Consider the following 14,930-nt stretch of genomic DNA (forward strand, 5'->3'; position numbering starts at 1 on the left):
TCGTTTAAAATGCCATTTCGCTTTAGCGTGAGGGGAAAATGGCTGGGACAATGCTTGGCTCGAAAGAGCTTCCCCACCAGTAGGTTCTTTATCGGAGTATAGCTGGGTTATAAAACTTAATTCTTACTTGTCAGTTCACTTGAGCTACACACGGCTTAATTCAGTGCGGGCAGTTTCTAATTTGTGATTGCCAGCCTCTTTGCACTTGTTGGAAGGAAATGCTTTTTCTTACTACGCTATCACGTTTTACTTCCTCTTGTTACCTCTTGAAAGTCTGTAAGCACGTCTCAAATGTGGCAAGCCTSGTTCAGATTATCTGGTGTCTGAGCAGGGAAGGAAGAAAATTCTCAGAGTGAGCTGGAGTTGCTTTTTAGAGCCAAACTGTGCAGTTTTGAGGCAAGTGTTTAAGTGAAACTACAGAATTCAGACGCATTAAGGCAAAATTGCCCAACACGTATGTAATTTTGTCCCAGCTCAAGACCTGTTCCTGTCTGTCCTGTGTTCTGCAAGTGGGGAATGAATTGCAGGCTAAGTGACTCACCCTCAGATCTCATTTTCCTTGGATCTGTGTGGCAATCTCTCCATCATGTGAYGTGTTATGAGAGGACGGTTGTTTTTCATGCTGTCCACTTAAATGTGGTGGACTACGCTCCTTGGCTGTCCCTATGCTGCCCCTGGGGAAGAAGGCAGCCAGGACGGCTTTGATGGTGACAGTCTGCTTTTGACTTCGCCCTATCCTCAGAACAATTTCTGAATGCAGAGGGACTTAGCTCTGTGTATGTGTGTGTAAAGCATGCAGCAGAGTAAGTTATGTGGTTTGCCTGGCTGTGAACAGGAATCACTGCTGTTCTCTTTATACTCCCTAAGCCTATTTTTTAGGTAGCTTGGTCCTGTAAGGTGGTGCCTTTTCATCGTCCAGCCCCAGTAGAAGGCAGATAGCTGGGCATATAGTTCGCCACCATTCTCTTCTTTGTAGTGAAGGATCTTGTTGCTCAGGGTGATGGTTGCAAGTTGTGAGAGCTGGCATGGTCTGGTCTCACTGTGCACTTCAGGTGGCCCACAGGACAGGGTTTGGGAAGACCCCTTTTGCAGTGTGCCTGAGGAAGTGCTAGTTCATGCTCACCTGTGATGAGGCTAGCTACAAGAAGTATGGGCTTTTCCCTCACTGTCAGTCACTTTGAATAGTTGCTTTTGCAGAAATTGCATAAAACAGTTGGTGGATCAAATGCCTGCAATGTTTATCTGTAAATACTTTTTCAGTAGTGTTGTGAAGGGGTTTTTATTATTCTCTCTCAGCTTAGCTGGGCCTGTTTTGTTTTATATAAACTTAACTCGAACAGTCACTGCTTCCCAGTTTGATGAATTTAACCCAGATTGTGCCAGACATGGCATAAAGGATGAACACATTGACACAAGAGAAAATGCGTTACTAGAGTTAGACTTYCAGTTCTGTCTTTTCCCATATCCTTCCTTCCTACTACTGATGGGGAAGGCTGTCCTCATGCACACGTACTGCAGGTTCACTGTTTTCTTACCAGTTTGCATTGGGAGCGTTCAATGACTCAGGGTTTCTCTTTCATTTGAAACTATCTTAACTTGATCATGAGTGCAAATAGTGCTTTCTTGGACCTGTAGCATTTATTCCTCAAAGAGATGGTTAAATATGCAAAACAGCAGTAGAAGAGTTGCTTGGACACTTAAGGAAATTTTAGATTTCAGAAAAAGTCTTGGATGCCGTGAAGGTAAGTGGCCTCGTCAAGGCCAGTGCTCTGTTAGAGGCATTTATAATAGGAAGGAGTTGTACTAGGGCAGAAAAGTGACACTGAAGTTTTCAGGTTTTGTATTTTCATTATTATCATTAAATTTGATGTGTCAGACTTGTGTTGYGACTGTGTACAGACTTTCTGTCCTGATAGTCCCAGATCACTATGGTAGAACACGATATAATGGGTGTGGGTAAATAATATGTTTTTTGAATTAGTAATGTTGTGCCTGCCTTGGAAAAGTACTCTCTCTTAGACCTAGAGCTTGCTGTGCTACGTATTCATGTTTCGTATGTGGAGTCAATACTAGGCATTTTCTTTTTGACTTACACATGCAAAGATTTGACCTTCCATGCTCTTGCAAAGTGAAGGTATGTGTTCAGAGCCACATTGACTTAGTTTCCTTTCCAGCTTTTGGGGGTAAAGCCCTTGTTTTCCTGACCATGTAGAGGYTGTAGATGAGTGAGATAATAGCTCAGTTAGGAGAAGAGAAAGAAAAGGCAGGAAGTGGAGAGAGAAGAGGCGAATTGTTATGTTTGTGACCTTGGTGCTACAAGGAGTCTTGTCACTGGAGACATATCTGAGAATAACTACCAAAAKGTGTGGGAACAAAGTAGTATTTATGCCCTCAATCTATAACAGTTATTTTTGAAAAGTAGGGGAATTCAGACTTAAGAAAGGAAATATGTTTTTAAAGTCATTTTTAAAATTTTTTTTTGACATTTGTGTCGCCATAACTATAGTGAAGGCAAACTATGAACTGTGTTGTGACCCCTGTGTAGTGTTCCCTAATCAGTGCGAAAAATCTGGGTTTCGAATTTGGGGTGTGCACTGAGGTCATATACACAAAATACATAGCTGCTTTCAAATGTGTGGAACAGGAAGAGAGATGGCTCTTATTTTTGCTGCCTAGTTTCCRATCCCAAACATTTCGACTTTATGGAGGAGAGGACATCCTTTGAGCACACAGTGGAGAGATTGACCTATGCAGGAGGCCAGATTAAATAATCTTTCCTGCCCTTTAAATCTGTTGGTTTTAGACACTTGTTGAAAATGCCCAAGTCATTTATGTATACATCATTAACAGAAAAAAAATGTGGTATATTTGCAATGTTCCTTGGTGGGCACATCTACAAGTATAGTGCTTTTTTACTACTGTACAGTACACATCTGTGAGCAAAGCAAGACGTACCTGTCAAAGCGTATTTTCTTGATACAACTGATTCCCTGAGGGGGTCTTCTGTCAATATAGCAAAGTCGCAGATGGCACTTCTTCACTCGCATCTTATTAAGTGTTTATTGAAGAGATATAAGGACCTTTCTGTTGAAGACTGGCTGGCTTTTGATGGTATTTTTTGGAAAGGTTTTGTTCCTTGGCACTGGTAGGTTGCCTTCAGAAGCTCAAAAGGCAGCAGAGTTCACTCATCTCAGAAGAAATCTGCACTAAGTATTTTTCATTTTCCTTTTAAGATTCTTAGTCACTTGTCATTTTCCAGTGTCCAGAAACATTTTAGCCCTCTGGCCACTGCCTTTCCAGGGAATGTCATCGTTGGAATGATATTAATTGTTGAGGTAATATGGAGGCTAAAGGCACCATTGTGCCGTCTTTTGTCACAAGCTCTTTTSTATGCTTGTGATGAACTCTTTGATAAAGTCATTGCTTCTGGGTAAGATGCCCTGTAATTTTGGGGGATTTAGAGGCAGTTACAAGTTCAAGAAGACAGAAGTTGGGTGAATAATACCAAGAAGTTCTAGGTATGTGTTGGTGCACAGGCATGTGGCAGCTTGTACCAGCTGTTGGCGTTAGTTACCTGGTAAAAATAGACATTTTTGGGCTTGCTGTGCTCTTGTGAGAGTATTTAGCCCACTGTGCTAGGGTGTGGGATGTGCAATGGGATCAACCAAGGTAATACCAGATTGTTTGTGTTTACCATATCTCATCAACTTCCCTGCATTCTTAAGAGGTGATTTCCCAGAGAGTGGAGACCAGGGCAAGGAGAAGCATATCCTTTTCACAGCCTTAATTTCCTTCTTGGTTTACTGTTTACTACACAACACTTTTCAACTTCCTGCTTTGCATGGATTTGGTCATAGGGGTTCCCAGATGCAAAACTAGGAGCAAATTGTTTCCTAGAGCTCCAGTGGTCAGGGTCAGACCTCAGGTTGTTCTTGGACTTGCATATCTTCAGGGGCCTTTTCTTCATCTTTGCAGACACTGAGCCTTTTCCAGGTGCACCAGCCTCTTTAAGACTTTTATTTTGGAAGTGTTTTAGTGGTATTAATGGTGTTTGGGAACAAATAGTGGTTGAATGTCTTAAACCTTTCATGTTTGTGAGAGAGATGAATTTTTGATACTTAATTCTGATGCCTTTGGTAGTTGTAGACTTTTTTCTTTTTCTTTTTTCTTTTTCTTTCTTTCTTTCTTTCTTTTTTTTTTTTTTTTTTTTNTGAAAAGAGGCTTCTTGTGTCAGTGTCATCTTTCTGATTTCAAGGCTTTCATCTCTGTTTTTTTTTTTTTTTTTTGAAAAGAGGCTTCTTGTGTCAGTGTCATCTTTCTGATTTCAAGGCTTTCATCTCTGTACTGGCCAACACTGCAAGTTTTTGTTTTGTTTTGTTTTTCTCTCCACACTAGATACCAGATTTAGCAGGTTTGCAAATCTTGGCCATGTGGCATAAAGCATACCTGGACTGTTTGATTAATATGCCGTAAGAGACTATTGAGATAAGAAGGCTATACTGTATGATGTTTGGTTATCTTAAAGGCTTTTAGTCTGAACCTGGCACGCAGTTCCTGCAGGTAGGATTTAGTTATCTCTGTCTACTGTGCTGTCCAAATTGAAAATGCAGGATTTATTATTATGGCAGAAGAAGGAGCGTTGTGCTGACACTGTGCTTTGTGACTCTCTCTTTTTCTTTCTCCTCTGCTGAAAGCTCATACATTGCTGTTGTAAGAGGCAGTGAGGCATTTGTTGTGGTTCACCAGAGAACATTCAGTTCAAAAATAGCGTTGCAGTAAAAGACATAAGGGTTCACTTTTTGAAGCAGCAATGGTAGCAGGCAACCTTCCAACATGCATATGAAAGTGCCACCAGCTCCTATTTCAGGATGAGGAAAAACAAGCACATATTGATTAGTGAAATCTAATATGTGGCTTTTGTTTGTTTGTTTTCAGCATTTTAATAAGTGAAAGACAATGCAAATGTGTTTTTCTGTCTGTCTGTCTTTTTGTATTTATTTAGGACTGGAGTGTTCAGTTTCCTAGTCACGGTTTGAGTCCTGAAATGCTTTTGCAAAACCTCGTGATTTGCAGGGTTTTTGGGCTTACCTGTTGGTTGTTGTGGTCTGAGAAGACAAAGAATGGTAGAGAAAGGATCCCCTGTGCTTTTCCATCTGTGAATCAGCATACAAGTGGAAGAGGTGGAAGATCTACTTTTTGATAGTCTAGAACTGACGGGCCTTCTTCTCTGTGGCGGTTCTGGACTGTGCCAGCATTCACTGGCAGAGTCATCCCTTGCAAGAAGGGGATGACTGCAGCAATTACGTGGCACTTGGCAGTTTTAACTTTCAGGAAGATCAGGACTCTCTCAGCCAGAATGAATACATCTATTTTGTTATTTCAAGAACTGAAGGCCAGATGTGAATTTGGTAGAATTTCCTTAACAAGTCCTATTTGGGGTATTTACATATTTAATTCCAAAGGTCAGTTGACGTTTATATTGCCCTAAGTGGTGGGTCAACAAACCTTGGATGGGTGAGTCTTAGTACCGCAGCTTGTAGCCTCTTTCTAGCTTGGCAGGCTCTTTCACATTGACTTGAAATGGTTGTCTTAAAAAATGCCTTTCAGTAACTTTGCTTTGCCTCTTCTCCTTAATTCTTCATGTTTGGTTTATGAATTTATTGGGCAAACAGGATTGTGAGAGAGAAAGTATTCTATGCACAGGAAATGACTTGTTCATGAGTATTAAATAATGCTAATTCATTTCTTTTGTGACAGATGTTTATAAACTAGTTTTAATTGGGAAATATGATTAAAATCAAGAAGGATGTGGTTTACCCTGCACCTGAAGATGCTTACAGCTTCATCCTGGGTGAACTGCAGCTGCATCTGACCAATACTCAGAATCATTTTGGATGTAGTTCTCTAGCTCATCCTTACAGTGATGTTTCAGTCAGTTGAATTGTCCCTTGAGAACAGAGGAGGGAATTCTGAACTCTGGGAAGATTTGGGTCAAAGTCTAAGCATTGTGTTATATTTCAAGCTTAATATTTTGGTCTGATACTTGATCTGCGCTCTCACAGCAGCCTGCAGTCACATGACGGAGAGCCAGGGAAGCTTTTTTAAGGTACTGTGATGCTTCAAGCTATGTTTGTGTCTTTAATGGCTTAGCTGAAAAGTGGCTTCATAAAGATTTCAGTTAGGCCTTGAATGCAAGGTTCATTAAGGTACTTGAGGAAAAATATTGTCCTCTTGTAATGGACGGTGTTATAGAATATAGCAAAAATACTTTTGCTGTATGCTTGGTTCAGCTTTTTGCTCTTATAATATCCAGAAAATACTAAGCATCTTACCTCTAGGTTCCCTGCCATCAAAAACATCCCAGGTTTGTCCTGTCTAAAAAGACCTGTGTTTAGAGAGTTTCATAAGGCACATACTGCAGTTTTTCAGAATGATTACAGCTTGGAGCAACTGTGCTGTTTTGGCAGTGGAGAGGTTCTCCTCTCAGTTGCTCTGTCCTGCTTACTGTGTACAAGGGGCTTGAAAGGAGCCATTGCATTTTGAGCATAGGTCTTGTTTTAAAGCTATTTCAGATTCTGGAATTATGCCCATGCTGCTAAGTTTTCCCAGGGTGCTCTCTGAATGCTTAGCTGTGTTGTAATGAATTCTTGAGTGGGTATCTCGGCATAAGCTTGCTCTTATTTTCCCTGGAAGACGCTGCTGCATTGTCTTGTCTATATATTGAAAGCCTCAGTGTTGCTTGTCAAAGGCTGGATTCTGCAAATGCCACGTATGCGAAGAAATCCATGAGTAGGAAGCATTTGCCATGCTAGTTCTCAACTCATTACATAATGCCCAGAACCAGGAATAACCAAGGACACACTGAAGCAAAGCATTATTTGTTAAAATCTTGGTATTCTGTGGGCATTTACTGTTCTACAAATTAGATGCTTACGTTATTTAGTTATATTCTGATAATGCCCACGACTCCTTTTTTGCCAAGCCCGTATGCCTATCTAGATAGGCCTACATAGCAGAGCTGATGACTTAAACAGAGGGAATAAGCAAAGGTTGGCAGAAATGATTTACTGAAGATCATGGATGTGTTGGTGGCAGGTTTRGGAATTATCTTTGTTTCTTAACTCTCAGATCAGTATTTTGGCCTTGAATCACCTTGTCTGTAGCAGTGTGTATTTGTGCTTTTATCCATTTCTCCTGTTCCCTGTGTGCATTAGAGGAGGCAAGTGATATAACTGTATATCATGTACAGAATCTGGGATATAGATATTAGAGTTTAATACAGCACAGTGATGAATGAGCAGCTGATGTAGGAGCTGATAGATAACAAAAAAAAATCCATGCTGAAAGCATTAGGCATGGTATTAGAAATACTTAGAGCATGGGTAATTGTGAGATACCACCCACTTAACCTGGTCTAGCAAAGCATGGTTGACTTGCTTGTAAAAGATTAATTTTGTTTCTTTCTGTAGATCCCACTAGGTAGGTTTGAGAAGGCAGAGTTGTTGTCCAGTACCAAAGGGCTGCATCTCATCCCTCTGGAAGCCAAAAGGAAACAAGAAAAAATACCTTATACATCTTCTGTCTGTGGATCTGTAAATACTTATGAGTCTTAGGCAGCCCTTTGCACATCTCCACACAGACTGTTACATTCTCAGGGAGTCCTGTCTGTGAGCAGACAGGAAGGGGATCTTGGACCTAGCTATACCTTGTCTTAGCTACTTCTAGGAAATGATATAAGATACTTCTTTATTCAAAAACTCCTCTAAATGCATCCTGAAACCTGCTGATAGGTAGTTTCCTGTCTGTTTACCCTTTGAGATCAGCTACTGTGCCACTGCGGAATCTGCTTCTGTTCTGTGCTGTGCGTCTTTTATTTTGGGGGGAGATGTGCTTCTTGCTGACCTAAGCATTTCCAAGTGTGCTCGGTTAGTATTTCTTTACAGAAAAACATCAGAAGGTTTTTCCTGAAGCAGGTTGTCAGTGTGATCCATCTGGGACTGGTGTTAGAACGTGCAATGGTAACTGAACCAAGCTGTTCACCTCTTCCTTTTCTCTGAGATTTGAGTGCAGTTCATGAACTGCCTGGCGTGTGCCTGAGCCACAACAGATGTCTGTTTGCCTTAATGCGTCAGGCTGCAAAGCTGTGACAGTTCAGGAGGTGATTCATGGGCCTTTTATGTCTACCATAAACCAGTTCTTTGCATAGGACTTGTGGTTTTGTCTCTGTGCTGTGATAAACTGCRTTGAAAGTGGGTGAGATAACTGTAGGCAGTACACCCCAAATAAATTCTTGTCTGCAGAGGTAGAGTGGGATTGAAAATATGTGCTAGGAAGAATTACAATGGCTCCACAGGTATGTTTTATTTTCTCGGCACAGTGAAATGTGGAAAAGGGAACAAAATGTCAGTTCTTTCAAGCAAGTTCTTTTAACCTATTTCTTTACAAACTTGCTTCTACCAACAAAGTTGTAAAGCTAAACACAGGAAGAGAGTCGGTGTGCTTTTGAGGTGCTTAGCACCTTTTGGTTAAATTTGATCTCGTGCCTTGAACTATAGCAGCTGCAGTCTGAGCTGAAGAACAACTGTGCCAGTTTTGCCTTGCTTTATTTGTGAGCTAAGTACCAGTCTCTGATTTGAGCCTGTTTTTCCTCCAGTGAAAGCGCTGGAATTGTTTTGTCCCACTTTTACGTGTCTAAAATGCAGGTCACTGAGATGTAGGACATATCAGCGTGACAGTTCTGGGCCTGAAGGGACAGCATTGGCTATTGACGCTTGTCAGAGTGTGAAAGTCAGGAATTTCAGGTCAGCCATTACTGATTGATCTACTAAGATGAGCTTGATACAAGGGATGTTTAAATCCTTTGCTATAGTGAGGATGTTGATTTTTTTTTTTTTTTTAGTTAGTTTTTTTTTCTTCCCCTTTTTCTGAAAGTTAATAACAAGTTGAGTTATGGGTCTTGGTGGGGAAGAAGTGACTACCTACAAATAACAGATTTGAGGCCTTGCTTGGAGAGAGCTCGGAAAGGATATGTTGATATGAAGACCTGTGCAGAGCATCTCCTGGAGGGGATTAGGAACCATTTCTATTTGAATACTTTTGATTGTGCTCTGTGTGGTAGAACCTCCTCTACATCATCTTCGGCAACACCAACAGTGAAATTGTTGTGATTCAGAACTAGGCATCAGTGAAACTGGAGAGTATAGACATCCACAACTGCCACACGGCCTCCTTTGGTGTCTTCCAGGTCATTACAGTTGCAAGCTTAAACGCCTAACTTCTATTTATCAGCAGAGAACTTGTTTCACCTGCCTTGGTATGGGAAATGTCTCCAAGTTAAAAGCACTGTTGTGTGATAGAGGCCACTTAATTATACGAAAAAGACTCTCTTCCNATTTGACAGGGCAGAGGGGACGAAACTATTTTGAAAACTACTACCAGCATGTTTTATGCAAAAGCAGAAATTAGCTAGGACTCAACTTATAGTAAATTGAGTTTTAATCTCTACAGCAAAGCATGTTAACTGTTGATCTCGGAGTATTTGTCTTCATTCATTACATGCTCTTGTAACTCTGAGATGAATTGTAATATGCATCAGAGCGTTGGAAACAGACAAAAAGATCAGTTTTTAAGAATATTCTTATTAGAATGAAAGTGGAAATTATGATAGCTGTTAATTTTAATATCCTTATCAAAGGTGGTCCTAAATGAGTGTTTTATGTTAACTRCTATTTCAGTGATAGAATAGGTACAGAGTAGTTCTGTGGTCTCTTTTCAGTCTGCTGCACAAGCATTTCCAGGATCTGGATAAAATTACATTTCTTGTTGTTGCAGGTCTCTGTGCTGATTGACTCTTGTTAGGGATTGTTAACATCCTGTTTGTGAGTGCCAAGTTTGGATGCTGCAGTCAGAAGGGCCGCAGTGATGGAGTTCAGTACTCAGCAGTGGTTTCAGGGGCAGCCTACCTGTCTGTCTGTCCTCAAGGTATTCTTCTTGTGTTTGTATTCTGCAGGTTGCTTTGATCATGGACAGTGAAGAAATTCCAACTTTCTCAAGTCCAAAGGAGGAAACTGCTTATTGGAAAGAGCTTTCCTTGAAGTACAAACAAAGGTACTGTTGTGGATTTGTAGATTGGATTTGGTTCTTAATGACTAGAACTTATATGACCAGCCTTAATCTATTTCTCTGCAAGGCTTTACTGAGTATTAGATAATGTTAGAATGGATCTCTGTATTTTCAGCTTTAAAATTTCCAGACCTGTGGAAGGTGAATATCTCTGGCATAGTGGTACCATTTCATGAACTCTAGGCTATTTTTCAAGCATGTTCAAGCAAGAACAGAGCCCTTCTGTGATCATTTGTGTCTTTGAGTAATTAAAGTGCTGCCTTAAGTAGTAACTTGACATTTTATCAGAAGGCGGCTTCCCTGTGTGAGACTTGCCCTGTGTGAGAACTGTTTCCTCAGGCTTCTTGCAGATTAATTACTTGTATAAGAAGTAGATGATTTTGTGTCTATTGCACTTTACTGAAATATATTATACCTGATGTTCTGGCCTGTTTTTTGATTGTTTGGTTGGTTGTTTTTTGGGAGGGACTTCCTGTTGGTTTTCTTCAGAAAACTTTCCTTGCGTGCAGTGTTATTTGTATGATTTGAGGTGCAGCCTGTTAAACCTCCTGTAACCTCTTTTGGATATTTTTCTTTGGGTACAGGGATGGGCATGTGGAGGGGCCTCGCGTCCTCTAAGCTGTTCTTTGGTGTCAGAAAACTGTCTCTGACATCATTGCATATGTTCTTTCCTAAAACCTTTCTAATTACTGCTTGCTAAGAGATGAGCAGTTAAATATGGTAAAGGTGCAAATCTAATAAGTGAAATATGTGGAGTGACTACTTTTAGCAATTTAATACCTTGAAGTGGTATAAGGTAAGTATGAGCTGGCTTCTTGCCTAAGTACTTAATAACTTTAAGATTCAAATCTTAGCACTTTTCAAGAACCTTAAATTTCCATGTAGTACAGAGATACAGTAACTGTTGTTCTCCATTTTAATTCTTGACCAAAATCAAGTTAAAATTCACTTTATTCATTGACTCGCTCAAGTCTGCTAGTAATGAAAGTTAGTGGAGTACAAAGTATTTGTAAGACTCCTTTGAATCCCATTAATAACCTCAATATAGACTGTGTTCTAGCATACACCCAGCAATCGGCTACATTAAATGTAAGGGAATGAATTTCCTTTTATAGCTGAGCTTAATGTAATTTTTCTCTCATTATTTTTCCTTCTCTCCGTAGAGGTCTATTGCCATCACATTTAAGTCCTGTGAAACTGTTTTTCAGTTTGTTATTTTTAAAGATCAGTGTATTTTGTTTTAACTTGAGAGATGATGGATTTTCAGTGGATACTATCCTCTCCTTACAGTTTCCAGGAAGCTCGGGAAGAGCTGGCCGAATTTCAGGAGGGAAGCCGAGAATTAGAAGCTGAGTTGGAGGCACAGCTAGTGCAAGCTGAACAAAGGAATAGAGATTTGCAAGCAGATAACCAAAGATTGAAATATGAAGTGGAAACATTAAAGGTGGGTCTCATCTGTGATGGCATTGCCTTTTATGTTTTGCCTCTCATTTTAGATTGTCTGGTTTGTACTAGTGTTAACTGTGCATCCAAATGGAGTAAAGCAGTCATCTGTTTAAGATCCAGTCTTGAGTATGGCATGGACTCCAAATAAGGCCAGTAACTTACCAGGAGAAAACCTAGAAGAATTTTTCTTGTTCATATCATTAAACTCTTGTCACTGAGTTCGCTCATTKGTTTGAATTCTGTAGGCTTTGCCAAGTATTTATTTTGTTGCTCACACAGGCAATGTTAACATAGCAACAGGGCAGCCAACACAAGTATGTTTTATCAGACCACTGAATTGTCATCTTTCTTTGCAAACGGCTTTTTTTTGCCAGAATGCCTCCTTGATTCTGTGAAAGAACCCAAAAGAAAGCTGAAGACAGGTGATTTGTTCACGTTCTTCAGAGTTTCTCCTAATTTGTTCGTAACAGCATTGTCTCTGGAGACAGGAGTGGTATAGCCATGCAGATGTGTAGAAGATGACTTTTAATTAAATGCCACTGGGTTAGCAAGTTCTTACCTCTTCTGATATCTTGGAAAAGTATCATTTTTCATAGCCTTGGGATATTGTAGTGAAGAGAAAGGTTGGAAACCTACACAGTGGAAATAAGTTTTATGGGATTACTTGTTCTCTYACCCAGTCCTAGTTGTATCTGTTAGGTCAGTATGTGTTTTTAAGATCAGTATTTTTTTTTCCCATTAGCCCCTATTTACCTTCAGTGTTGTTGATAGAATGTTTAGGAATGAATTCTGCAATCTCTTGAAAGTGAGCTTGTAGAGCTTCTCTTTTGTAGTCAGGCGGTTTTATAACAAATTCCAGTGGCTGTCATTTTTTTGCTAATCGAGASGTTAGGCAAGTTCTAGCTACAATGTGGCTGTTGTCTAGAGAGGCACTGAGGGAGAGGCAGTGCAGTTAGATTTCTCTTTAACATCCTAGATGTTTGAGGCTTCAGAGCAGCTGTCAGCACAGACTGTTTGGAACAGATGCAGGGATGCATCTCTGAACAGCCAGCTGTGTTATGATGAGATTTCTGTGCACAATGCAGTGTTTGTAATTGTAGATCGTGTCCAGTTTTGATGTTCAGGACATATTCCTACTGACTCTCCAGTTTCTACTGTGTATTCCCAGCGATGTCAGCAGACTGCAGCTAGTGTRTTACTTTGATTTTCCTGTTTTGAAAATCCAAGTCTTGATGACTTGGAGAACGCATGTTACTGATGTCTATCTCACTACTTCTCTTTTTTTCAGGAGAAACTGGAGCACCAGTATGCACAGAGTTACAAGCAAGTGTCATTGTTAGAGGATGATCTAAGCCAGACGCGGGCCATTAAAGATCAGCTGCATAAGTATGTGAGGGAGTTGGAACAGGCCAATGATGACTTGGAACGTGCAAAGAGGTGAAAACTGCAACCCTCTGTTTCTCTGATGTTTTCACTACGTCTTTTCTCTGTTACTTAGATCGATCATTTTAGTATTTCTTTAAAGAAAAAAAAACGCACACTCAAAACTCAAAACCCAAGGCACGTGATTTTCTTGTGCAGCCCAGTTTACCCTTAGAATTGACATCTATCAACTGGTAGCACTACATTACAGCAAGGAAGGTGAGGATGCCTAGAAGTGCTTCATGTTCTTTTAAGAAATGAGCAGTAAAAGCAGGTTTAGAGCAAGCCAAACCAGTGCACTGGTTTTGATACTACCAGCTAAGGTGACTCTTATAATATATTTGTGGTCCTTGTAGCTCAAAGCCTCTAGGAATTAAGAAGCTAATGTTTTACAAGGCCCCTTTTAAACAAAACAGACCAAAAGTCTCCTCTTCTCTTGCATAATTCCTTAATGACTGTAGGGAACAAATATGTCCTGGGCATAAAATTAACAGGCTGCTGTTAGAAACACCCTGTTCTGGAGTAGCTCATGCTTCTGTTTTACTGAATGGGAATTTTGACCAATTTTGATTCAGTGGGAGCAGGAATGAGCCTTTGGCTATGTGGCAAAAAGGATCTAAGAGTTGAGGTCTCGCTTCCACAAGGCTCTTAACTACACGACTACTTTTCACACAYATGAGTTTTCTCACTTAAATCATGGAACAAATTGGGTCTTAGGAATATCGAAGTGCCCTGCTTTCTGGACTAGGCTGTTGCCTAGTCAGAGCTCTGGAGAGTACAGCACTTCCTGAGCTGATAYGCTGATAGTAAGCGTGGCTTTGGAGAATAACATGGGAAAATGGAGCTAGGAGTGCTTAATTGACTTTTTACCAGTTCTTTGGTACATCTCTGAGAGCCAGATGCTATCATGTTATTTTCATCTTTCTCTCTTGGTTCATTGGAGTTCTAGGAAGCATTTCCATAGCTTTCAAATGACTAACTTGAATGCAGACTCTGCTAACGCTTTTTCTCTATTATGTTTTTGAATACGCTTTTATGTTAGTGAAGCTGAAGAACCTAATATTCTGGTTTTTATTTCTAGGGCAACAATAGTTTCATTGGAAGACTTTGAACAAAGGCTAAACCAGGCTATTGAGAGAAATGCATTTTTAGAAAGTGAACTGGATGACAAGGAATCGTTGCTAGTTTCTGTACAGAGATTAAAGGATGAAGCGAGAGGTAAAGCTTACTTGATTAATTCTGTGTCTTAGTACTTTATTGGCTTGTTAACATAGATATGCAGCAACCAAAGCTTGTGTTTATACAAAGCTTCACATAATGGGACTCAAACTTGATATGTAATCTAAGTGTTGCATACTACTTACAAACAGTATGTTCTGTATTCTTTATATGTCTAGTGTGGTGAAAGGAAAAAACTCCCTTGCACAGGGGAAAAAATAATACCAAATTCACTCAGAATTTTTAGCCAAGGTGAGTACAAAAGAATTGCATTCCACAACCGTAACAAAAGTAGAGAACTATGSTCCGAAGGTTCCCATTTCTCAGGTTTGTGTTATGTGGGAAGAGAAGATAAATGACATGGAAAGAAATAACAAATGCATAAATAGCCTTCTTTAAAATAAATAAATAAATAAAGCCCTTGTTTTCTATTCCTTCCAAATCTCTTGGAAATTGCTTGATTTATTGAAGATATGGCAGTAAAGACTCTGTCAGGACCAGTGAGATCAGGTGTTCAAAATAGTGTGTTCTGGGATGTCATCAAGAGTTGGGAGTTCCCTAATGGATTTCACATTGATGATGGAAACATTTTTAATTTTTTGTTCGGTTGGGTTTTTTTTTTTTTTTTTTTTTTTTTTTTTGCTTTGATAGAAGCTTGTTTCTAGAATAGTGGAGATGCTCTGTTCATAAACCTGTGCCTGCTGTCAATATAGCTGGTAGAT

The 14,930-nt window shown here is 39.9% G+C and overlaps 1 protein-coding gene across 5 annotated transcripts in view; it reads left to right on the top strand.

Moving 5' to 3' along the window:
* The window catches only part of NDEL1 (nudE neurodevelopment protein 1 like 1), a 32,158-nt gene that overhangs the window by 798 nt on the left and 16,430 nt on the right, over positions 1-14,930 (top strand). For all 5 annotated transcript variants that reach the window (XM_085306859.1, XM_085306860.1, XM_085306862.1 and 2 more), the window contains exons 2-5: positions 10,010-10,107; positions 11,413-11,566; positions 12,857-13,005; positions 14,072-14,208. In XM_085306859.1, the coding sequence (XP_085162985.1) occupies positions 10,022-10,107; positions 11,413-11,566; positions 12,857-13,005; positions 14,072-14,208 (526 nt within the window). In that variant the 5' untranslated portion in view covers positions 10,010-10,021. The remainder of the gene's footprint in view (positions 1-10,009; positions 10,108-11,412; positions 11,567-12,856; positions 13,006-14,071; positions 14,209-14,930) is intronic.

Source organism: Rhea americana, unplaced genomic scaffold (genome assembly GCF_003343005.1).
Source record: "Rhea americana isolate MKP2758 unplaced genomic scaffold, rheAme1 scaffold_249, whole genome shotgun sequence".
Taxonomy (NCBI): domain Eukaryota; kingdom Metazoa; phylum Chordata; class Aves; order Rheiformes; family Rheidae; genus Rhea; species Rhea americana.